The sequence below is a fragment of the Salmo trutta genome, chromosome 15, assembly GCF_901001165.1.
Source record: "Salmo trutta chromosome 15, fSalTru1.1, whole genome shotgun sequence".
In the NCBI taxonomy this organism is placed as follows: Eukaryota; Metazoa; Chordata; class Actinopteri; order Salmoniformes; family Salmonidae; genus Salmo; species Salmo trutta.
The window spans coordinates 39,780,458-39,798,812 of record NC_042971.1 but is presented as its reverse complement, the minus strand read 5'-3'; the positions used below and the strand labels follow the sequence as shown (position 1 = coordinate 39,798,812).

At 46.6% G+C, this 18,355-nt stretch overlaps 1 protein-coding gene across 2 annotated transcripts in view; it reads right to left on the bottom strand.

Annotated features, from left to right (window-relative positions):
- Positions 1-18,355, bottom strand: part of LOC115149010 (sacsin) — a 35,752-nt gene continuing 17,397 nt past the window's right edge. The window contains exons 6-8 of one of the 2 annotated variants that reach the window (XM_029691452.1): positions 16,694-18,125; positions 16,501-16,589; positions 1-337 (exon numbers count right to left, since the gene is read on the bottom strand). In XM_029691452.1, the coding sequence (XP_029547312.1) occupies positions 276-337; positions 16,501-16,589; positions 16,694-18,125 (1,583 nt within the window). In that variant the 3' untranslated portion in view covers positions 1-275. Of the gene's footprint in view, positions 338-5,018; positions 16,383-16,500; positions 16,590-16,693; positions 18,126-18,355 lie in introns of those variants that run through there. The other variant, XM_029691451.1, reaches the window with a different exon arrangement.

Genomic DNA, 18,355 nt, shown 5'->3' with positions numbered 1-18,355 from the left:
TTAACTCAGTTTCAAAAAGGGTTTATTAAAATAATAGTTCAAAAGAAAAGAATTGGTCTCTCCCATGAGACCCTCTCCGGGACACAGTCTTCTAGGCTTCGGGTCTTGCTGTATCCTGTGGGGATTAAAAACTGAACTCACTCCTATTACCTCTGCAACCGTCCTCGCCTCGTGATGTATACGCCGTCTGTCACCAGGCCTCGACAAGTCTGCCTCTGATCGCTGACCTGCTGTACGCCACCCCCCCCCTAGCTCTGTCAGGGAGGGGGCTGTCATCAGTGCGACGTATGTCTCCCTTCTCGATAGGGCATCTGCGTTTCCATGCTTCGCCCCTGACCTGTGCACCACAGAAAAAGAGAAGCATTGAAGGGACAAGAACCACCTGGTGACCCAATCGTTTGTGTCCCTTCCCCTGGCCATCCAGACCAGGGGAGCATGGTCCATGACCAGGGTGAAGTGGGTACCTAACAGGTAATACTTGAGTGTCTAGACACCGCTAGACACTTTCTCAACAATAGAGTATTTTTTCTCTCTGGGTATCAGCTTTCGGCTGATGTACATGATGGGGTGCTCCTCCCCATCGTGTACCTGGGACAGAATGGCCCCTAGTCCCGTATCACATGCATCCGTCTGGACCAACATTGGCACGTGGAAATCGGGCGTTACGAGAATCAGATGGGAGCACAGCGCTTCCTTCAGGCGCCTGAACGCCGCTTCTGTCTCATCCGTCCATTTTCGGGAGGCGGGCCCTAGTTAGATCGGTGAGGGGGGAAGCTATAGCCGCAAAGTTGAGGATAAACTGGCTATAGTATCCTGCCAGTCCCAGGAAGGACTTGAGCCGTGTCTTGATGCATGGAATGGGCCAGTCACGTACCGCGTGAACCTTCCACCTCCTTGAACCCTAGTTTGCATTTCTTTGGGTTCGCGGTCAACCCGGCTTGCCACCGCCTGGAGGCGTGTCAGGTGCTCTTCCCAACCTTGGCTGTGGATGATGATATCATCCAAATAGGCCGCTGCGTACTGCTGGTGGGGTCGAAGTTCTTGGTTCATCAGTCGCTGGAATGTGGGCGGGGCTCCGTGGAGACCGAACGGGAGCACCCGGTACTGATACAATCCGTCTGGTGTCGAAAACGCTGTCTTCTCCCGGGAGGAGGCTGCCAACGGTACCTGCCAATATCCTTTGGTTAGGTCAAGGGTGCTGATGCACCGGGACTTTCCCAATCGGTCGATGAGCTCGTCCACCCTCGGCATGGGGTAGGCGTCGAACAAGCTTATGTCGTTCACATCCCGGAAATCATTACAGAAGCGGAGGCTACCGTCTGGTTTGGGCACCAGCACAATGGGGCTGCACCATGCACTGTGGGACTCTTCAACGACCCCCATCCTCAGCATAGCCTCCAATTCCTGTTTCACGGCCTTCCTTCGGGCCTCCGGAATCCGATATGGCCTCTTTCGTACCATTTCCCCAGGCCGGGTACGGTTGTGGTGTTCAATGAGGGTCGTGTGGCCCGGCTTCTCAGAGAACACCGCCGTGTTCCAATCGACGAGCTCCCTGAGCTCTTGCTTCTGGGCCGGGTCGAGGTCCTCATTGCTCGGGACCACCACTGGTACGGTTGGCGTCCTGGGACCCGACCATAACACGGCCAAGCCTGTCCTCTCGTGCCACTTCTTCAACAGGTTCACGTGGTAAATCTGTTGGGGTTTCCGTCTCCCCGGTTGCCATACGCGGTAATTAACGTGGAATGGCCTCGGGATACCGGGTGGCATAGTCTACTATTACTAGGATGTACCGGTGTCCTCGTGCTGTTTTTACCAGGGGTCCCACTATGTCCATGGCGATGCGTTCAAAGGGCAACCCGATGATCAGTAGGGGACCAGTGGGTTTTGAAAGTGGGCCTTTGGGGCAGTCATTTGACACTCCGGGCAGCTGCGACAGTGGTCTTCCATGGCTCTCATCTCGGGCCAGTGGAACCGGGTGGCGATCCGTTCCCGGGTCCTCTCCATTCCCAGGTGTGCCCCCAACAGGTGGGTGTGGGCCAGCTGAAGAACGGTTCCCATGTACCGTCGGGGCAGCAACAATACCTCTCGAAGTTCCCCCTGTTGGTGTGACACCTGATACAAAAGGTTATTCTTGATTTGGAAATGGGGGTATCGCCAGTCACTCACCCCCGGAAGTAGCTGTCCATCCACCACTATCACTTGGGCTGCGGCGGCTTTCAAGTTGGGATCCTCCCACTGGGCTGTCCCGAATTGTCCCCTCAGTTGGCCCCCAGCGGGTGTCTCGACTGGCCCCTCGAAATCGAGGCAGAGGCTGGGCTCTTTCTCCAGTGGTTCCCCGGGGGGGGGGGGGTCGGGTTCCGGCACCCCCTCTGACTCCGGACCCGTAGATACAGGTTGGTCAACCGTTTGCTTCCGGGCCGCACACGCGATGGGTCATCCTCGCTCTCGTCTTCGGCCGGCTTGTACCTTCTTCCTCAGCTCGTACCCCCAAAGGGCTGCGAACAGCGGACAATCTCGTCCCACTACGAGAGGTACCGGCAACTCTGGTACTGCACCTACGATCATCTGGCAGCTCCCTTGTGGCGTCACGATGTTGGCCCATACGGTTGGATACCGCTTTGTGTCCCCGTGAACACAGGAAATGGACATCTCCCTACCTCGTTCGGTCTCCTGGTTCAGCAGGCTCGTGGTTACGAGGGTAACCATACTTCCGGAGTCTAATAGAGCTTCCGTGTCATGCCCGTCAACCTTCACCGGGACCATGGGTGCAGTTAATTCGTGGGGTGCTCAACAGGAGTGCCCAATAGTTCACTGCGTGACCCACCTCGCCTCCGAGGCTTGCTGATGGCATCGACTCCTCTCGAGCCGGGAAATTCCAAGCAATGTGCCCCCGGGCGCCACACTCAAAACACCTCCTTTGGTCTCCATCTACCTGGGGTCATTGGTGGCGGGTCGGCCCTACCCCAGCCGTCTCTCCAGGGGTTTGCTGTCCTTTGGCCCTGCCGACTGTCGGTTCGGGGTACACAGCAGTGGGACTGTCCTTCCGACTCCTCGAACGGAACGCCGACTCGGCCCGACTCCCACTCAGCAAGGCCTGAGTGTTCTGCTTCCAGGAGGCCTCCAAGGTCTGGGGCGCGAATAGACTCGTGCCCTCTTCATGTCGTGGGGGAGTGCCCGTAGGAAGCGATCCAGGACCACTTTGTCTAGGATGGAGAGGGTGGATACGTTGGTTAGGAGCCATCCCCTGGTGACGCGCAATAGGTCGCTCATCTGGGCTCGGGGATGCGTCGGCTATAAACCTCCAGTTGTGGAAGAGTTGAACCCGATGGGCCAGGCTGTACCCGTAGCGGCTGAGTATCTCCCGAGTCTGTCGTAGTTAGCCGCCTGTTCATCGTTCAGGTCCCCAACCGTCCCCAACTATACGGGACTCCTTTCTTCCCCCAGTCTCTTCTCTGTGTGCTGCCCTTCTGGCAGCTTTATGGGACTTGTACAGCTGGTGAGCAATCAGCCCTTGATTACTCACCAACTCCCAATCAGCCCCAATTAGTCCCGGCCGGAGAGTCCATCGAGACCTGGCACATCCAGCAGACGGAGCTATCGCCTCATGATGTATACTCCGTCTGTCACCAGGCCTCGACATGTCTCCCCCTGGTGGCTGACCTGCTGTACGTCACAACACGTAGAGAGAAAAGTGCATAAAAAGGGAATTACGTTACATTTCCGCACACTTACCTCGGATCTGAATTCGCCCGTGGTGAATTAGCACCAATTGAATTGGGCCTATATATCCACATAAAGATGAAGGAAAATTAATCTCTGCTGAACAAAAACATCTGAAAATTCTGGAGCCTTATTTTGACGGTAAACTATAACAATAGCCTAATTGTCAACCCAAAATTATTGACAATCACTGGATTAGGTTGCATATCAAAATATCTTGAATCATGCATTCCTGTTTGGACATGTTAGATGTAACAACTTGTTTATTGAATACCATCTCAATAGTATTTTACACTTCTTATTAAGCATTGTGGATTACTTAATAAGATGATTACTCATTTATCTATTGCGTGACGCCGCTATGTTTATTGATGTTGGTGTCACGGATCCCTCCGGAACTTTCATCACGCACACCTGTCCCCTATTCCCACTGATTAGAATTTGTATATATGTGCCCTTTGGTTTCCATTGGGGGGGCGATTATTGTTACAATGTCCGTTGGTGCGTGTGAGTACCTGTGCTGTGTGTTTTGGGCTTTCGTGCCCTTGTGGACTGCTCAGATGATTACAGGTCTCGTCCTGTGTGTTAATCATTGTGCGCTTGTTATTTATTCAAGGTACTCCTCGCTCTTTTGTTTGGGTTTCAACCCTGTGTGTTTGTTTGGTCTTCGTCCCCGTGCCTTTACACGGCACGCCGTCATTTGGGCTAAATAAAAAAAACACCAGCGTGACAGTTGGGCTGGTGCCACCAGTGGAAAACAGTCTGGATCGCTGCATGTAATGCTAAGTACATTTTGTTCCCCTACCATCCACCATACTATATCTGCTATGTAAAGACTCCTCTGTATCCTTAGTGCACCGCGTGGGCCCAGGCAGCAGCCTGTTGTATATACAGAGTTACACAAGTTATTATTGTTGGATCCCAGATAAAGGCTCCAGCCATAGGGTCATGGTGAAGACGTGTGTTAAGAGACTGAAGATGATTCAAATGAAACCCCAGACTAACATGTTTCTCTATGAAGACAACAGAACAAAACATTTTGTATTGCATAAACACTGGAGGGCTGGCTACTGCCGAGAGACAACCAAGCACACACTACCAGACTGTTCTTTTCTGATGAGTGGTGACATCGTTCATACAGGAGATATTTTCAGAGCACATTCTGTTAGTTGACATGCATTTGTCTGATATGGTTCATTGTCATTATTTTCATGGTTTCTTAATAAATAAAATGCTTTTATCCGATGACTGATCATTGTTTTACTTGGAGACTAAATACTGTAATGTGTCAGAGGATGCAGAGAATGATCAATCTTTACTTTATTAAATCACATTTATATTTGACATTTATTAGAACAGAATACATCTTCAACATAAAGTGGAAAAATTAACATTTTACTGTATTTGTGACGTATAACAAAAACAATTTCTCCTTTAAATCAATGTATTCTTAAAAATAATTACTGAACCACTTGAATGATCATAATATACTTGCAGCTAAGCACAAGCTCAACATGAAATATACATTTAGCATTTCTAATTTGAATCAAATAGAATTTAGAATTTTTTGGGGGGGGCATTTCTAAAAGAACTGGATGCAATAATCAACCGTTTGTTTTCTATCAGTGCCCAATGGAAACATATGCAGGCTGTCTTGAATCAATTAATATACATTTCTATTTTGCACAGAAGCTTTGATGCCATGTCCAGTACCTCTGTTTCATTCTCACACTTGAACATTTTGTTGGGAATGTTTGGTAAGGGGTGGTAGTTTGGGTATTGAGTGGTCTTGGCGTCGACTCCCAGCTGTTTCAGTTTGCTCACAATGCTGGGTAGAGTGTGTAACTTGGGGCTGTATTCAGACACCCGCTCAGCCAGGATGGAGATGGAAATGTTGCTGGAATATTGTCCATGTCTTCTGTACTCGGCTGCTATGAGAGCCTTCTCCACGGCCTGATGTACCTTGAACAGAGTCCACTCTGTGGCCCTGCCTCCTGTGTCGTTGTGAGCAGCAGCTAGATCACACTGTCCCTGACTGAGCCAACGCTGAGCCTCTGCTCTATTGGGTTGTGGTACATTTCCATGATATGTATAGAAGTTGTATCTGGTATTGTGGCCCCTTGCTCTGAAGAACCTCTCTCTGTCACGCCGGTGGCGATGAGCTTCCTGGTTCCACTGTTTGTAGAAGTTTCGGAAATTTGTGTTCCATTGCGGGGATGATTGGTTCCCCGTCCTGCTGTTACCAAGATCCTCAATTCTGTTTTGCAGATACTTGAATGCCTCTGTGGCAAGTTGCAGACAGTCTGGATTTTTGTCCGGGTGCCACCTCAACCAGAGGCGCTTGATGGCCTTGTGTCTCTCCTCTGCAGACAGAGTCCAGATCTCTGCCAGACAATCCTCAATGTCCTTTTTAGCTTCTTCCAAAGACTGTGGCAAGACCCTTGTTGATGATGACCGTGGAACAGATTCTGCCAGTTGTACCAGTTCCATGCAAGTTACTCCAGTGGAAGAAGGCTTCTTTTCCCGTTTAAATTGGTACAGATCAAGGGCACTGACTAAGATTACTTTATCTTTCCCAATTTGTATTTTGTATCTGTGGGCACTCTGTCCTGATTGGCCTGTTGGTACACACAGCTGTTCCACTATAACTGCATAACACCAATGCTCCTCCTCTGCCGTCTTCTTATAGCCAACGTATTCCCCAGCTTCATAGTTGTTGAGGTAGCTCATGTCCAGGGTGTCGTGCCACTCTTCAGGAATAGGACTTCCTGGTTCTGGCGGTACTTTCAGGGATTCTTCGGGATTGGTGCTACCAGTATCGGCACTGTTATGGATACCGTTCTGCTCCAGAGCCATCTTGACATCCTCCATGCTATCACACGAGAGAAGGTGTCCCAGAACTAGCAGGAGGTTTGAGCAGAGAATGTTATTGAGAAGGACATTAATCTCGTAAGTCAGTCTCATGATGACCTCACTCTTCACTTTGTGGGCTGTGTCGTCGTTGTGTTTCAGGTAGAAGGTGCAACCTTGCTGGCCCTTTTTGACATACAGCTGTGTGGCAGCAGTGGTGCCACTCAGTAGCTCCTGGCCAAGCCAAAGCACCGTTTCAAGGCTCTTGCAGCAGGTGATCTCAATGCTGCCAAAGATTGTCTCACACATGGTGGCAGCGTCGCCTTGTGATACCTGGCCCTCTTTCTGCTGTCTAATGAGACAAACCAGACCATGCCTGAAAGGAGCAGAGGACAGATGTGCCTGAAACCATCCACTGAACTCGCAGCCCTCCCCGTACTCACACAGTTGCATGTTGGATTCCACCATGTTCTCTACTACAGTGTGGGAGAGCATTTTGGGTCGTATCTCAAGGGGCAACAATTGCAGCATTTTATGATGCCCATACCTGTCGAACCCTAAATGGCAGTTGCTCAGTTTCTCCAGGAGTTTCAAGTCTTTAAGAGCACCCTCCAATCTGCTACCCTGGAAGACTGTGTCGTTGAAATACAGAGAGTCTGAAGGGTACAGTCTGCCATCTGTTGATGGTAGATACAAAGCCTTGGGAAATTCTGAGGTCAACTGATTTTCTTCCAATTTCCTAATCAGACAAAAAAGCTGCTCTACAGCACATTTCACAGTTTCCTCCTGATTTGGTTGAAGGGTTTGCTTGTCGGTGGAATCTGCATGGATTTCTTGTAGCACGTTGCAGTACTGCTCTGCAGTAGGCTCGTCTTCGACGCCAATTTTCTTGAAGAATTCTGCATACCTAACATCCTTTGGAGGAATGCAATACAAATATGGCCTAAACTTCACGTTGTGAGGCAGTACCAGAGCTGTTTTCTTGGTCTTTACAAGAGTAGAATCTTCTTCCACCAGCACCACAGGGAGGTCAGACAACAGCTTGGGGTCAAACTCTATTGTTTGTAGATAGGTGTAAGATGTCCGGAACACTTCAGCTCGTGTTCCAACCAAGTCAGGAGTTTGGCATGGTGACTGACAGATGTTTCTGAGGTTCTCTATCACACGTTCCGGAGGAGGCTGTTCAACAGCGCCTGCTTCTCTCATCATTGTTATATGCTTTTCAATACACATTCTTAAGTGCAGTATTGGCATGGTTGTCCAAATCAATGACTTGTGGAGATCTTTTCCAAGCAAACAACCTCTGATTGAAACTACAGTCCTCTCTCCAGCAAATGACTGGTGGTAGCTGCACAATCTCTTTTGAATTTCCACAGGAAAAACAAACTTAATGTCAGAAATAATTTTGAGAAAGTTTGGTGCTAGCTTTTCGACATCCCTTTCCAAAATAGTTTCAAACAATGTAGACGACTTTAGTTTCAGCTCTTGGAGGCTGGCAGTGACTTTGGCATCCAATTCAATTTTATGAGCAAACTCAATTATCTCCTCATCTGACACAGTGCACTTCATTTCAAGTTCTTCAAGCAGTTTCCTTGCTTGAACCTTATGAGATATGATCCCTCCATCTGGGAAAATTTTCCAGAAGCTTTCTGGTACAAATCTCTCTTGCGGCAGCATGACTTTGTACAACTTCTCATTCTTATCAAAGTAGTAAGAGGCCATCTGCAGATTCCCATGGATGTTCCGAATGAATTTCACATTTTTCATTGTAGAGATGATTTTTTCATGGTACTTGTAGTTGGGTTTTAATTGTAGCAACAACAACAGTTGGACAGAGAGAATAATGTGGTTCTCGTTTAGCTTGTGTAGGAAAGGCAGAATAAACTGTACATAGTACTCCAAATCACTTAAGATTTTAATGCTCAGGTTTTCTGACAAGCTCTCATTTTCACAGTTATATTTGAGGAAGATGTTGTTGTCATCTGCCATGTACAAATCTGGAAAGCTTTCATTGAACTCTGTTTTGAGGATGAATACATTTTGTTGTCCATCAATCCTCTGCCGTCTACCCTGTATGGTTTCAAATAATGGCAATGACTTGAGCTTTCTCTGGTAGCCATGTCTGTTTTTAGATGAGCACATCCCAGACTGCAGAAACTGCAGTAGTTTAATCAACTCATCACTAGACAGATGCCAAAACTCTGAATGTTCCAGCTGGTGGACTTGGTCTAACACAGCACTGCCGTCACTTGTCTTCAAGAGCTCAGGGAGTAGATGTTGATACGGCAGTTGGACCAAATGTCTGAAGAATTTAATGTTTATTTTCATGAGACCAAGTTTCAGGAGGATAGATGACATGTCTTCTTTTGATTCAACGTCAATCACACTGGACATCTTCCTCATTGTTTGGAGAACATGTTTGTTGTTTAGTCTTGGGCACACAACTGGCAAAATAGGGCAGTCAGAGAACAACTCCTTGATGGCCCTAAGAGCCTGATTATCACCTTCACCCTTCTTAGCTGCTAATTTGACTTGACCATCAAAGAATTTCCAAAGCGCTTTCAGCCATAAGTGCATCGTCTTGTCTGGTACATGTAAACTGCAGTGTGGATCAGTTTCACAGTTTTGAAGGAGTTGCAGAAGTATAGGTTTCAAATACTTAGCTGTGACTGGAATTGTCAATTTCTCAAGAAAGTTCCCATCTTCTAGAACCTCAACATGTTTGAAGTTGGTTTTGTAATCAGCAAAATCCTCTTGATGTCCATGGAACATTCTGTAAAATGTTGACAGAAGCTTGGGAGACTCAGGATCGAACACTCTGAGAATCTGATCTTGAGTGAGAAGGAGTGGAAGTCCACTGACTGATGTGGAATGTTTTTTGTTAGCAGCTATTTGAAGTTCGCTCTCTGAACTGGAAGCGTTCTTGCTAAGTACAACATCTTTGATACAGTACTCCAAGAGCTTGGAGCATCTATTTTTGTCTCTGATCAAAGTCTGCCCAATGGGTAGAGGTAAACCCCTTTCAGTTTGAGTTGGATCATTCAGTGGTTTCTTCCTCAGGTAGTTTCCCACCGTCAAAGGACTGACTCTTTCCACATCAACTCCAGCTGTTTTGAAGCAGGTCCATATTTTTGTCATCTTTGTTGATGAAGGAACCAACTGCATTCCAATATCTTCTAAAATAGAAATTAAGATGCTGTTCTCCATGCTTGTTAAATGAGGTGTGTCAGTTGGTTCTGTCTTTCTCACACTTGACCAGTCAACAGTGTACTCCTTTACATTTGTCAGGTGTGTCATTGACTGGGGTTGGACTTGACAAGTTGATCTGCGTAGTACCGGAACAACACAGAGTTCTTTTTCATTGACTGACCTGTACACTTCATTAATCATTTCATGCCAATCTTGGCCAATGTCTTTGGTAATTGTGGGGAAGAAGGACAAGTAGGAGCTGTCCAGGACAGAATTAATAAGATGTATGGAATTGGGTTTTACTTTCTTTAGGTTGCAGATGTAATTCAGAAGGCCAGCATACAGTGGGGCAATGATGTTCCGTTTCAGAGACTCATTCCAATCAGTCTTCAAACTTTTCCCATCCTCTTTCCAGAGTGCCCGTCTGGAAGAATCTACCTGAAAGTGTCCGTTTACATGGACTGGAAGTCCAGTTTTACCAGGCAAGGGCAGGGAGCAGAACACTTGTCCACTGAAGTCATCCTGTTTAGAATGAGAGCTTACACATGCTGCCAAAGATGCCTGGGGAACTCTGCCAGTCTCTCCTTTCATATCAGTGTTTCCTTTAAAGGACCCAAACTGCTCTGCAATGATCCACTGGCTTTGCCTTTCATCAGATGATGAAATCTTGACATTGTAAATGGCTTCATGTGGTGTTGTTGGTCCATCAGACAACAGGGACTGTTGTACGTGGTTTTGAAAATAAACCTTTTCTGCAAGACTCTTCTCAGAAATACTTTTTTCAATCGAGAAAGTGATTCTGAGCGTTCCTGTGTTTGTGTTGATTTCATGGAACTGTATTTTCCTGATGTTCTTCAAGAAGAGAATCAATCCCTCAGGGTCTTCACGGAGAGCTGAAGACAGTTCATCAATATCTCTGTCATTGACGACATTGTTTGATATCTTTGAGGTTTTTGCCATGGCACACGTCCTGATAGGCAACCTAAACATGGTGCCTTTTTCAAGAGAGAATTCATTTGGGAGAAATGTATTGTAAACATCCATGAAGGTGTTCTTCAATTCGTTCCTCAGAGTGTACTTGCGGCCAGGTGATTCTCGTGATCCACCTTCAACATACTTCAGATTGGGATCAGATATGCAGAGCCATTTGTCACCGGTTAGGATCGAAGGACAGTCAGTCAGGTGGTAGACTGAGTTAAATCCAAGTCCATATTTTCCAGTTTTCCCTGGAATGTTGTGCTTTCCACCTTCTCCCAGCTGTTGAATGCCTCTCAGATCAGCTTCAGAAAATACCTGGTTGTTGTACACACACAGTGCAGGGCCCTGCAGTGGATGCCATCTCTCTCCAAATGTTCTTTCCGTGCTGTGATTTCTTTTGTCCAAAACAAAGTGAATTTCTGTGGCCTCTGCATCATCAGCATTTTGTATGAGCTCCTTCAGGATGTCCTTCTTTGAGGGATAAGCTGCAATTATGTTTTTAATGCGGACGGTCAGTTCCTCATGTTGTCCGAACTCTTCGGCAAATGGTGAGAAGTTCTCTACTGAATGCTTTTGCAGTGTGTGGTGTCTTGTTGTGTTCACCCCAAAATAAAGTGCAATGGCACGAGATATATTTTTATGGCATAAAGTGACATCTTCTGACACTTCCATCCAGGGGCTGTCATTAAAATAGAGCTGGTTAGATGGCTTCAAAACACCACTTCCATCAGGTATGAGACAGTCATCTTGGTTTTCATCAGGTATGAGACCATCATTTTGGTTTTCATCTTTCGCCTTATATAATCCCCTTAGGATTATTGTCAGGCAAGTTTCTAGATCATTATTGGAAAGTGGGTTGATACCATAGGCTTGGCTAAGTTTCTGCAGTACACCATGGAACTGTTCTGGTGTGAATTGCTTTTGGATGCCTAGACATTTCCAGAGCTCTTTGAAACTGGACAAGGCAGGTGGAAGGACATAAAGATACGGTTTAGCCTCAAAATTCTCAAATTTTGCCACAGATTTTACATCCACAAATCTGTCTTCAACCAGGATAAATGGGAATGAGTGTGCCCTCTCAAAAATGGCTGAGGATTCCTTCTCATCATGCAGCCATTCACTCAGAAATCTGTAGCATTCAAGGGCGATGTTGAAAAGCATTGGTTTGTCAAATGTTTCTGTGTGCTTGGATGCTTCCTGCAGCTGCTGAAGCACTGTCTCAAGTGAAGGGCTTTCACAAAGTCCCAGTATGCGTAGCACTGCATCATCACTGTGTATTTTCAAATTTGAAGAGTCTACCACAGACTGTGTCATGTCAACTAGATGGCGACATCGGTCACTGTAAATGTCAGTAGGCTTTTGAAGCCTGACTGCTCCATCTTTACCTTCCCATGTATTCACTGGAGCACATGCTGGAATGAACTCTATGTTTCTCAGAGTCTCCCAGTGAGGCGAGGCTTCATCCTGTAAGGAGTCCCTCATCAGCTCCAGGATGCACTGAAGATGCTTGTATGCTTTCCCTTTTTCTTTTTGCCAAATGCTGGCAATGGTTTCTGCTCTCTCTGTGATGTCCTCCAAAGGGAGCTGGTTACTCAGCATCCCCAGTTCTGACAGACGTTGAATCCTTTTAGAGGAACAGAAGTCATTTTTGGTCCCCCCAAGGAACCGTCCTTCCTCTTGCTCAAACAAGCATGCTACTTTTCCAGGGGGATTCACAAGTTTTTTGATGAACTGGAGTTGTCCACTTTTCTTTGTAGGAATGCATGGGTAGCTCCTCAGTAGATTGTCAATGGCATCGTCATTCAGGTCAATAGCATGCAGCACAAGAGCGTTCCTACTCTTCTGGTCCATAGTGCTCAGGTTGTTGAATACCACATTTTGGTAAAATGTTTCCCAATCAAATGTTCTCTGATTTAGAATCGTATCAAAGCCGGTCTGTATGAAGCTCTGTCTCACCCACGATGGCAGTGGGACAACATGATAAGATGTGTTTGGATATCTTTGACAAACCTTCATTGCAAGCTCTCCTACAGCTTTGTCCTCTTGAATTGTTGGGTCCAGAAATCTGGCATTGCACATTGAGCACCAGTTGTTCCCATCACTGAAGAGCTCCAGAGCTTTGCCAGAGAAGTGCTGAGTGATGGCGAAGTAAAATTCATCAACCAGGGGTTTGAAAGTCTTGCTCACATTCTTTTCATTGGGCCAAAAGGTGTAGTACTGGTAATGTTGAAGGTCTCCATTTTTTGACATATTCTTCAACACTAGTAGTGTAGTGACATATGCAGTTGTAACAGCATCCTGCAGGAGAGCTCTATTCCAGTCATATTTCACTCCACTCTCCCACAGACCTCTCCGATTAGAGGTTACAGCAAAGGATCCATTCAGGTTCACCGGGAGCCCTGTGGCAACAGAGAGGGGGAGGAAGCTGAAAGCCTGGCCAACTAGTTTGGTGTCTCCTGGGACCCATTTCCCAGTCTGTGGTTCTTTGTTTAATGGTACAGCAACACCTCCTATTGGCAAGGAGAACACGGTATGCTTGTTGTCTGTCTGGACCATTTGTAAAGAATTTTGTGTCCCAAAGCAATTGTACAGAAGCCAAAACTGGATATCAGATCCATCACAATGTTGTTGAGTTAGTTCAGCTATGTTGGCTCTATGGCAGTCAATGACCTCTTGGCATTTCGCATAATGCTTCATCAGAGATTTCAGAGCATCATTCTGCATCGTTCCTGGAGGAGTGTCCTCTGGAATCTTGATTGTGCTCACAACTTTTCTGGTGGCAGTGAAGAGCGTCTCAATTTGGTCGTCTTGAGGAGGAGTGGAAGCATCGCTCGGGAGGTTTTGAAGAGATACCGTCTTGATGTTCTTCAGAAAGAGGAGATGAGTTTGTGAGTTGATCAGTTTCTGTTGAAATTTCACTATGTCATCGCTGTCATACACATTTCCGCTGATTTGTGACTTGACAGCCTCCTCTCGTGTCCGGAAAGGTAGTTTAATGAGCGTTCCCTGGAAGAATTTCTGAGTGCTCTTTTTTGAAAGATTGCAATCAAAAATGCGTTCATATGGTCTGAATTGTCCAGGAAACCTGTGAAAAAGCTGCTCCCGAGATACGTCCAGTTTGATTCCAGCATTTGCTTTGTTTTGTATGTGCTTTTGCAAGTGTGTAACATTTGGGTCAAGTATCAGAAGCCCCTTGCCACTGAGGATTGAAGGAATATCAGTCACATGGTACACAGCATTAAATCCAAGCCCAAACTTCCCTATTTTTTCAACCTTGTTTTCCTTTGAGGCAGATCCGAGTTTGACAATGTTTTTCCAGTCATCCTCAGTGAAGAGCTCATCGTTGAAGGCCCAGAGACATGGTCCCTGACAGAGGGACATGCCTTGGTCTATGAGGCTGTCCGCTGGGTCTTTGTGGTCTCTGAAATCCACCATGAACTTACAGGTGTTTGCTCCAGCATCTTCTGCATTCTGAATGAGCTCTTTGAAGATGTCATTCTCTTCGTCATACTCCTTCAGGATGTTCTTGATCCTCAGAGTTATGGGTTCTGACTGCCCACACTGCTCTATTCCAATAAACTCTGGACGCAGGATCCGGGTGCTGAGGAACGGGATGTTCAGCCACTCTGCCGTCGCCGGTGAAATCTCCTCATGGATGACATGAATCTCCTCCTGGTCGTGCTGTATATCCTCCAGACTGATTCTGCTTATGTCACAAAACACCGTCTTGGACAACGGTTGCAGGGTGAATCTCTGACTCCCTGCCATGACCGGCACAGGGATATTGACCCCGACGGTCTCCTTCTCTCTCCACATCCAGTTCAGAATGGCTATTGACACTTTCAGCTCTGAGGGTTCGCCAAATGGTTGGGACCTTTCTTCAATGGTCCGTTTGATGTCATGAAGGATGTCCTCTATTTCTGTTTTTGACAGTGATGTCTTCACTCCAAACTCTGTCAGCAAGGTGTTGTATGGAAGAAATTCATCTGTCACCCTCTCAATGTACGAGCTCAGATCCAAATCAGGTGGGTAGGTCAAGACTACATCACGAGGAAAAACAAAATGGTTGTGGATCCACAGCCAAGGTATGCATCCCTTCTTCATCACTTCCCTGACTGCAGGAATGTGATTTTGCATATATTTGTAAATGCTATGCAGCTTGGTTTTAAACTCCACATCTTTATCTGGATCTGTCATTGCCTGGGCCACAGCTGCCAGCAATGTCACATTCTCCATAACCTTCTCAGCAGGAGGGAGGCGAAACAGACCCAGTTTGCTGCTTACTTTCTGACTGAATTCTCCAGTAAGAGGCATGACATGCCCTACAATGCTTTTGTACTCCGAATGTCGTATCTCCTCTGGCTTGTAGAAACTTTTCCGCTTGTTCTTTTCTTTCGCGATGCAAGGATTCTCACAAGGGACCCACTGCAGCTGTGAGAGGTGCTGCAGCTGCTGATGAGAGAACTGGGAAAGCAGGTCATTGTCATTCAATAGTCTTCGAAGTGCTTCTGCTTTTTTGAAAGCCCTTTGTGAGTGAACACGTGATTTCTCAATATGGGTGGCAATATGCAACACGTTGTCTGCTGAGACTTCAATTTCCTTTGTCTGCAATCCAATACGTGTTAAGCCGTCAAGCATCTCTGGAGTCTGGGTGAACACAGCTGGAGGAAAAAAATATTTTTCAAAAAGGACTTGGAAGGTTTTATTGTTTGGATCGAAAATACTGGAAGTCTTCTTCAATTCTCCATCTACTTCGATGAAGCTCAAATCCTTACATTTTCTGTACAAGGTCCCATTCTGTGAGAAGAGGATACTGCCATGCTGTAAAATCCAGGTCATAATTCTCTCAGTCTCATGTTTCTTGAAAGACTTCCTCTCAACTCCATCAACCAAATAAATGGCCGCCTGGGCGGTATCCAGGAGATCAACCTTGAGCAACAATAGGAGCCTGCGATCAGCCTCAGTTGCACACCGGACAATGGAATCCAGCACGGGGAGCTCTGTGGGGAGAGCTAGGGTGGAACTCAGAACCACTGCCTGTTTGGATTGGGCGGCAACGTATACTCCGGCCATTGATTGGAAGAGAGGCATCTTTGAGAGCAGATCTCGCTTCTGGACTGTGAGAGAATCCAGAGTAGATAGGTAGACTTTGAGTTCCTCTTTCTCATGGTGAGGAGCAGACCTGATTCCACTGATGACCTGACTGGCATCTAAGTTCATGAACACCTGTAGAATGTTCTGAGGCGATGGTGGTAGTACGTACGAGTCAAGATCTTGGTGCTTCAGGCACTCATCTCTGTTCACCACTGTTCCCCCAACATTCTTTATCACTTTCTCAAAGATGGTTTGCTTGCTTTTCCCAAAAATTATGGTTGGATTCTGTTGTAGTCTTGCAAGTTTGACAGAATGGCTAGTATCGTGAAGAGGCTCGATGGGTATCAGTGGCATACCTTCAAAACATCTCAGACATCTCCAGTGAGTGTTGAGACATTTCCAGAACTCTCTGAGCCACCTCAAGGGTGGGTGCTGGCCACTCCCTACCTTCCAGGTGACATGACCACCTGTCTGCTCCCAGTCCTTTGGGAGACTCTTCTTGGCAAATCTAGCCACGATGTCAGCATCCACATTGAATACTTTGAATCTCTCTAAAATTACAGAGATATGGCAATAATAACCATGTAGAAACATGCAGGTATTTGCAATTCTATATGATATTCAAAACCTTTCAGAATTTGTACAATATTGAACAATATATTATCTTACTTGTTTTAGCTAGTTGCCTCAAATGGTGGATGCTAGTGTCGCTGAGATCATCCGGCAGAAACAGGGCTTCGCAACCTGGCAGCAGCACTCTGAACGATGAGAAGACTTACTTGTAAATTGTTAATTGAAAAAAAGGCATGGATTATCCATATGAAAAATACTTCACTGTATATTTAGATTATTAAGAATTTACCTTGGAAATGAATCATTGTCAATGAGAGCAATGTCCTTCTCTTCATTTGTGAAGGTCTTGAAAGTCCCGTCGCTGAGAGGCAGCATCTTCAGATCCCTGAGGTTGTGGTATTTCTCATCACTCAAGATGAACTGCAGCAGAGACCGTTTGTCATCGTTGGAGAGGTTGGACACGGCATTTCTGCGGAGAACACCCCTTACAAGAGCTGGAGTCACCCATTTCAAAGTGTCACGGTTTGGGAAGGCCAGCTGGACAGCTCTGGAGACATGATCTGGGAAGGTGACAAGCTTTTCTCCTCCTGCAATCAAGGTCCTGGTCACGGCAGCCATAATTTCAGATGCCTTGGGGTCATTGGATGGACACACAGACTCGGTAGGAGAAACAAACTGTCTTTCGTCTTCAGCTAGAGAGAAGACAGCAGTGTTCTGTCTAAATAGACGTTGTAGAATGTCCTCAGCAATCCCATGCCATTTGTCTTTGGTCTGACTGAGGTCTGGCCAGATCTTGTACACAGCTGAGACGGGGAGTGTGGAGGTCTTGGCTAGGTTGGTGGCATCCTGCAGCATCAGGAGGTATGTGTGAGGGAGGACCTCCTTCACCAGCAGCTCGTTCCACATTGCAGCTTCATCATACTTCTGGTCTTCCTCCTGCCACTTGATGTGTCTTCTGTTGTCAGCGAGGCCGAAGCAGGCGTTCACATGGACCGGGAGTCCAGTCTTGTTGGAGTCGTTGTTAGGAAGGGGCAGGAAGCAGCTCAGTCTGCCCTCAGTCAGGACGTTCTCCTGGCCACACGGAAATGCCAAGTCAACATGAGGGCGGAAACTTAGCTTCTTGGCAAGTGAATCTAGCTTTGGTATATTTCCATCTTTCATGCAACATGTTGTCACAAGCCACCTGGTCTTTGTCTCCTTCTTGTTGTTGGAGGTAGAGGTGATGGTTTTGAAGCAGGTTGAGCCCGTGACATTTGACTCACTCCTGGACTTCAGACCTGGACCAGCTGTGGGACTGGAGGAGGTCACTGAGAACCGGGTGTTGACAGATCCTTTCGTGTTAATGTGCTGCAAAGAGACTGATGACACGTTCCTCAGGAACAGAGGGATTATGTCTGCATCTGCAATGAAGCTGTCGAAAAGCTGAACTACTTTGTGGTAGTCATACAGGTTATCTGAGATCTCTGAGGCCTCACTGCGCAGAGGAAACCTAAAGAGTGTCCCTTTAAAATGCTGCTCCTCGTGGATGATGTCCTTCCATGTCTGGCCACTGACTAGTTTGACAACATCTCTGAATGGTTGGAACTGATCCTGCAGATTCAGGAGAGTTTTCTTGTCTTCCTCATCCTCCAGAGACCACCGGAAGCCTCTATGCTCCTCAAACAGCTTTTCCTGGGCGTCCAGGAAGCCAAGGTACTTGGAACTGAATATGGATGGTACATCTAGAAATGATCAGATGACAGAGTATGAATGAAATGCTGTAATCTTCCTGTGTATTATATAGATTTCCACACTATGAGGTTGGAATAATACTATGAAATTGTGAAAATTATAATTCCCTTTAAGTGTAAGAGCTGTTTGAAAAGACCACCTGAATTTTCAGCCTATTTTCTGGGATGGAGTTTTGGCCTGCCTGGTGACATCACCAGTTGTAAATTAGTTAATAGACCAA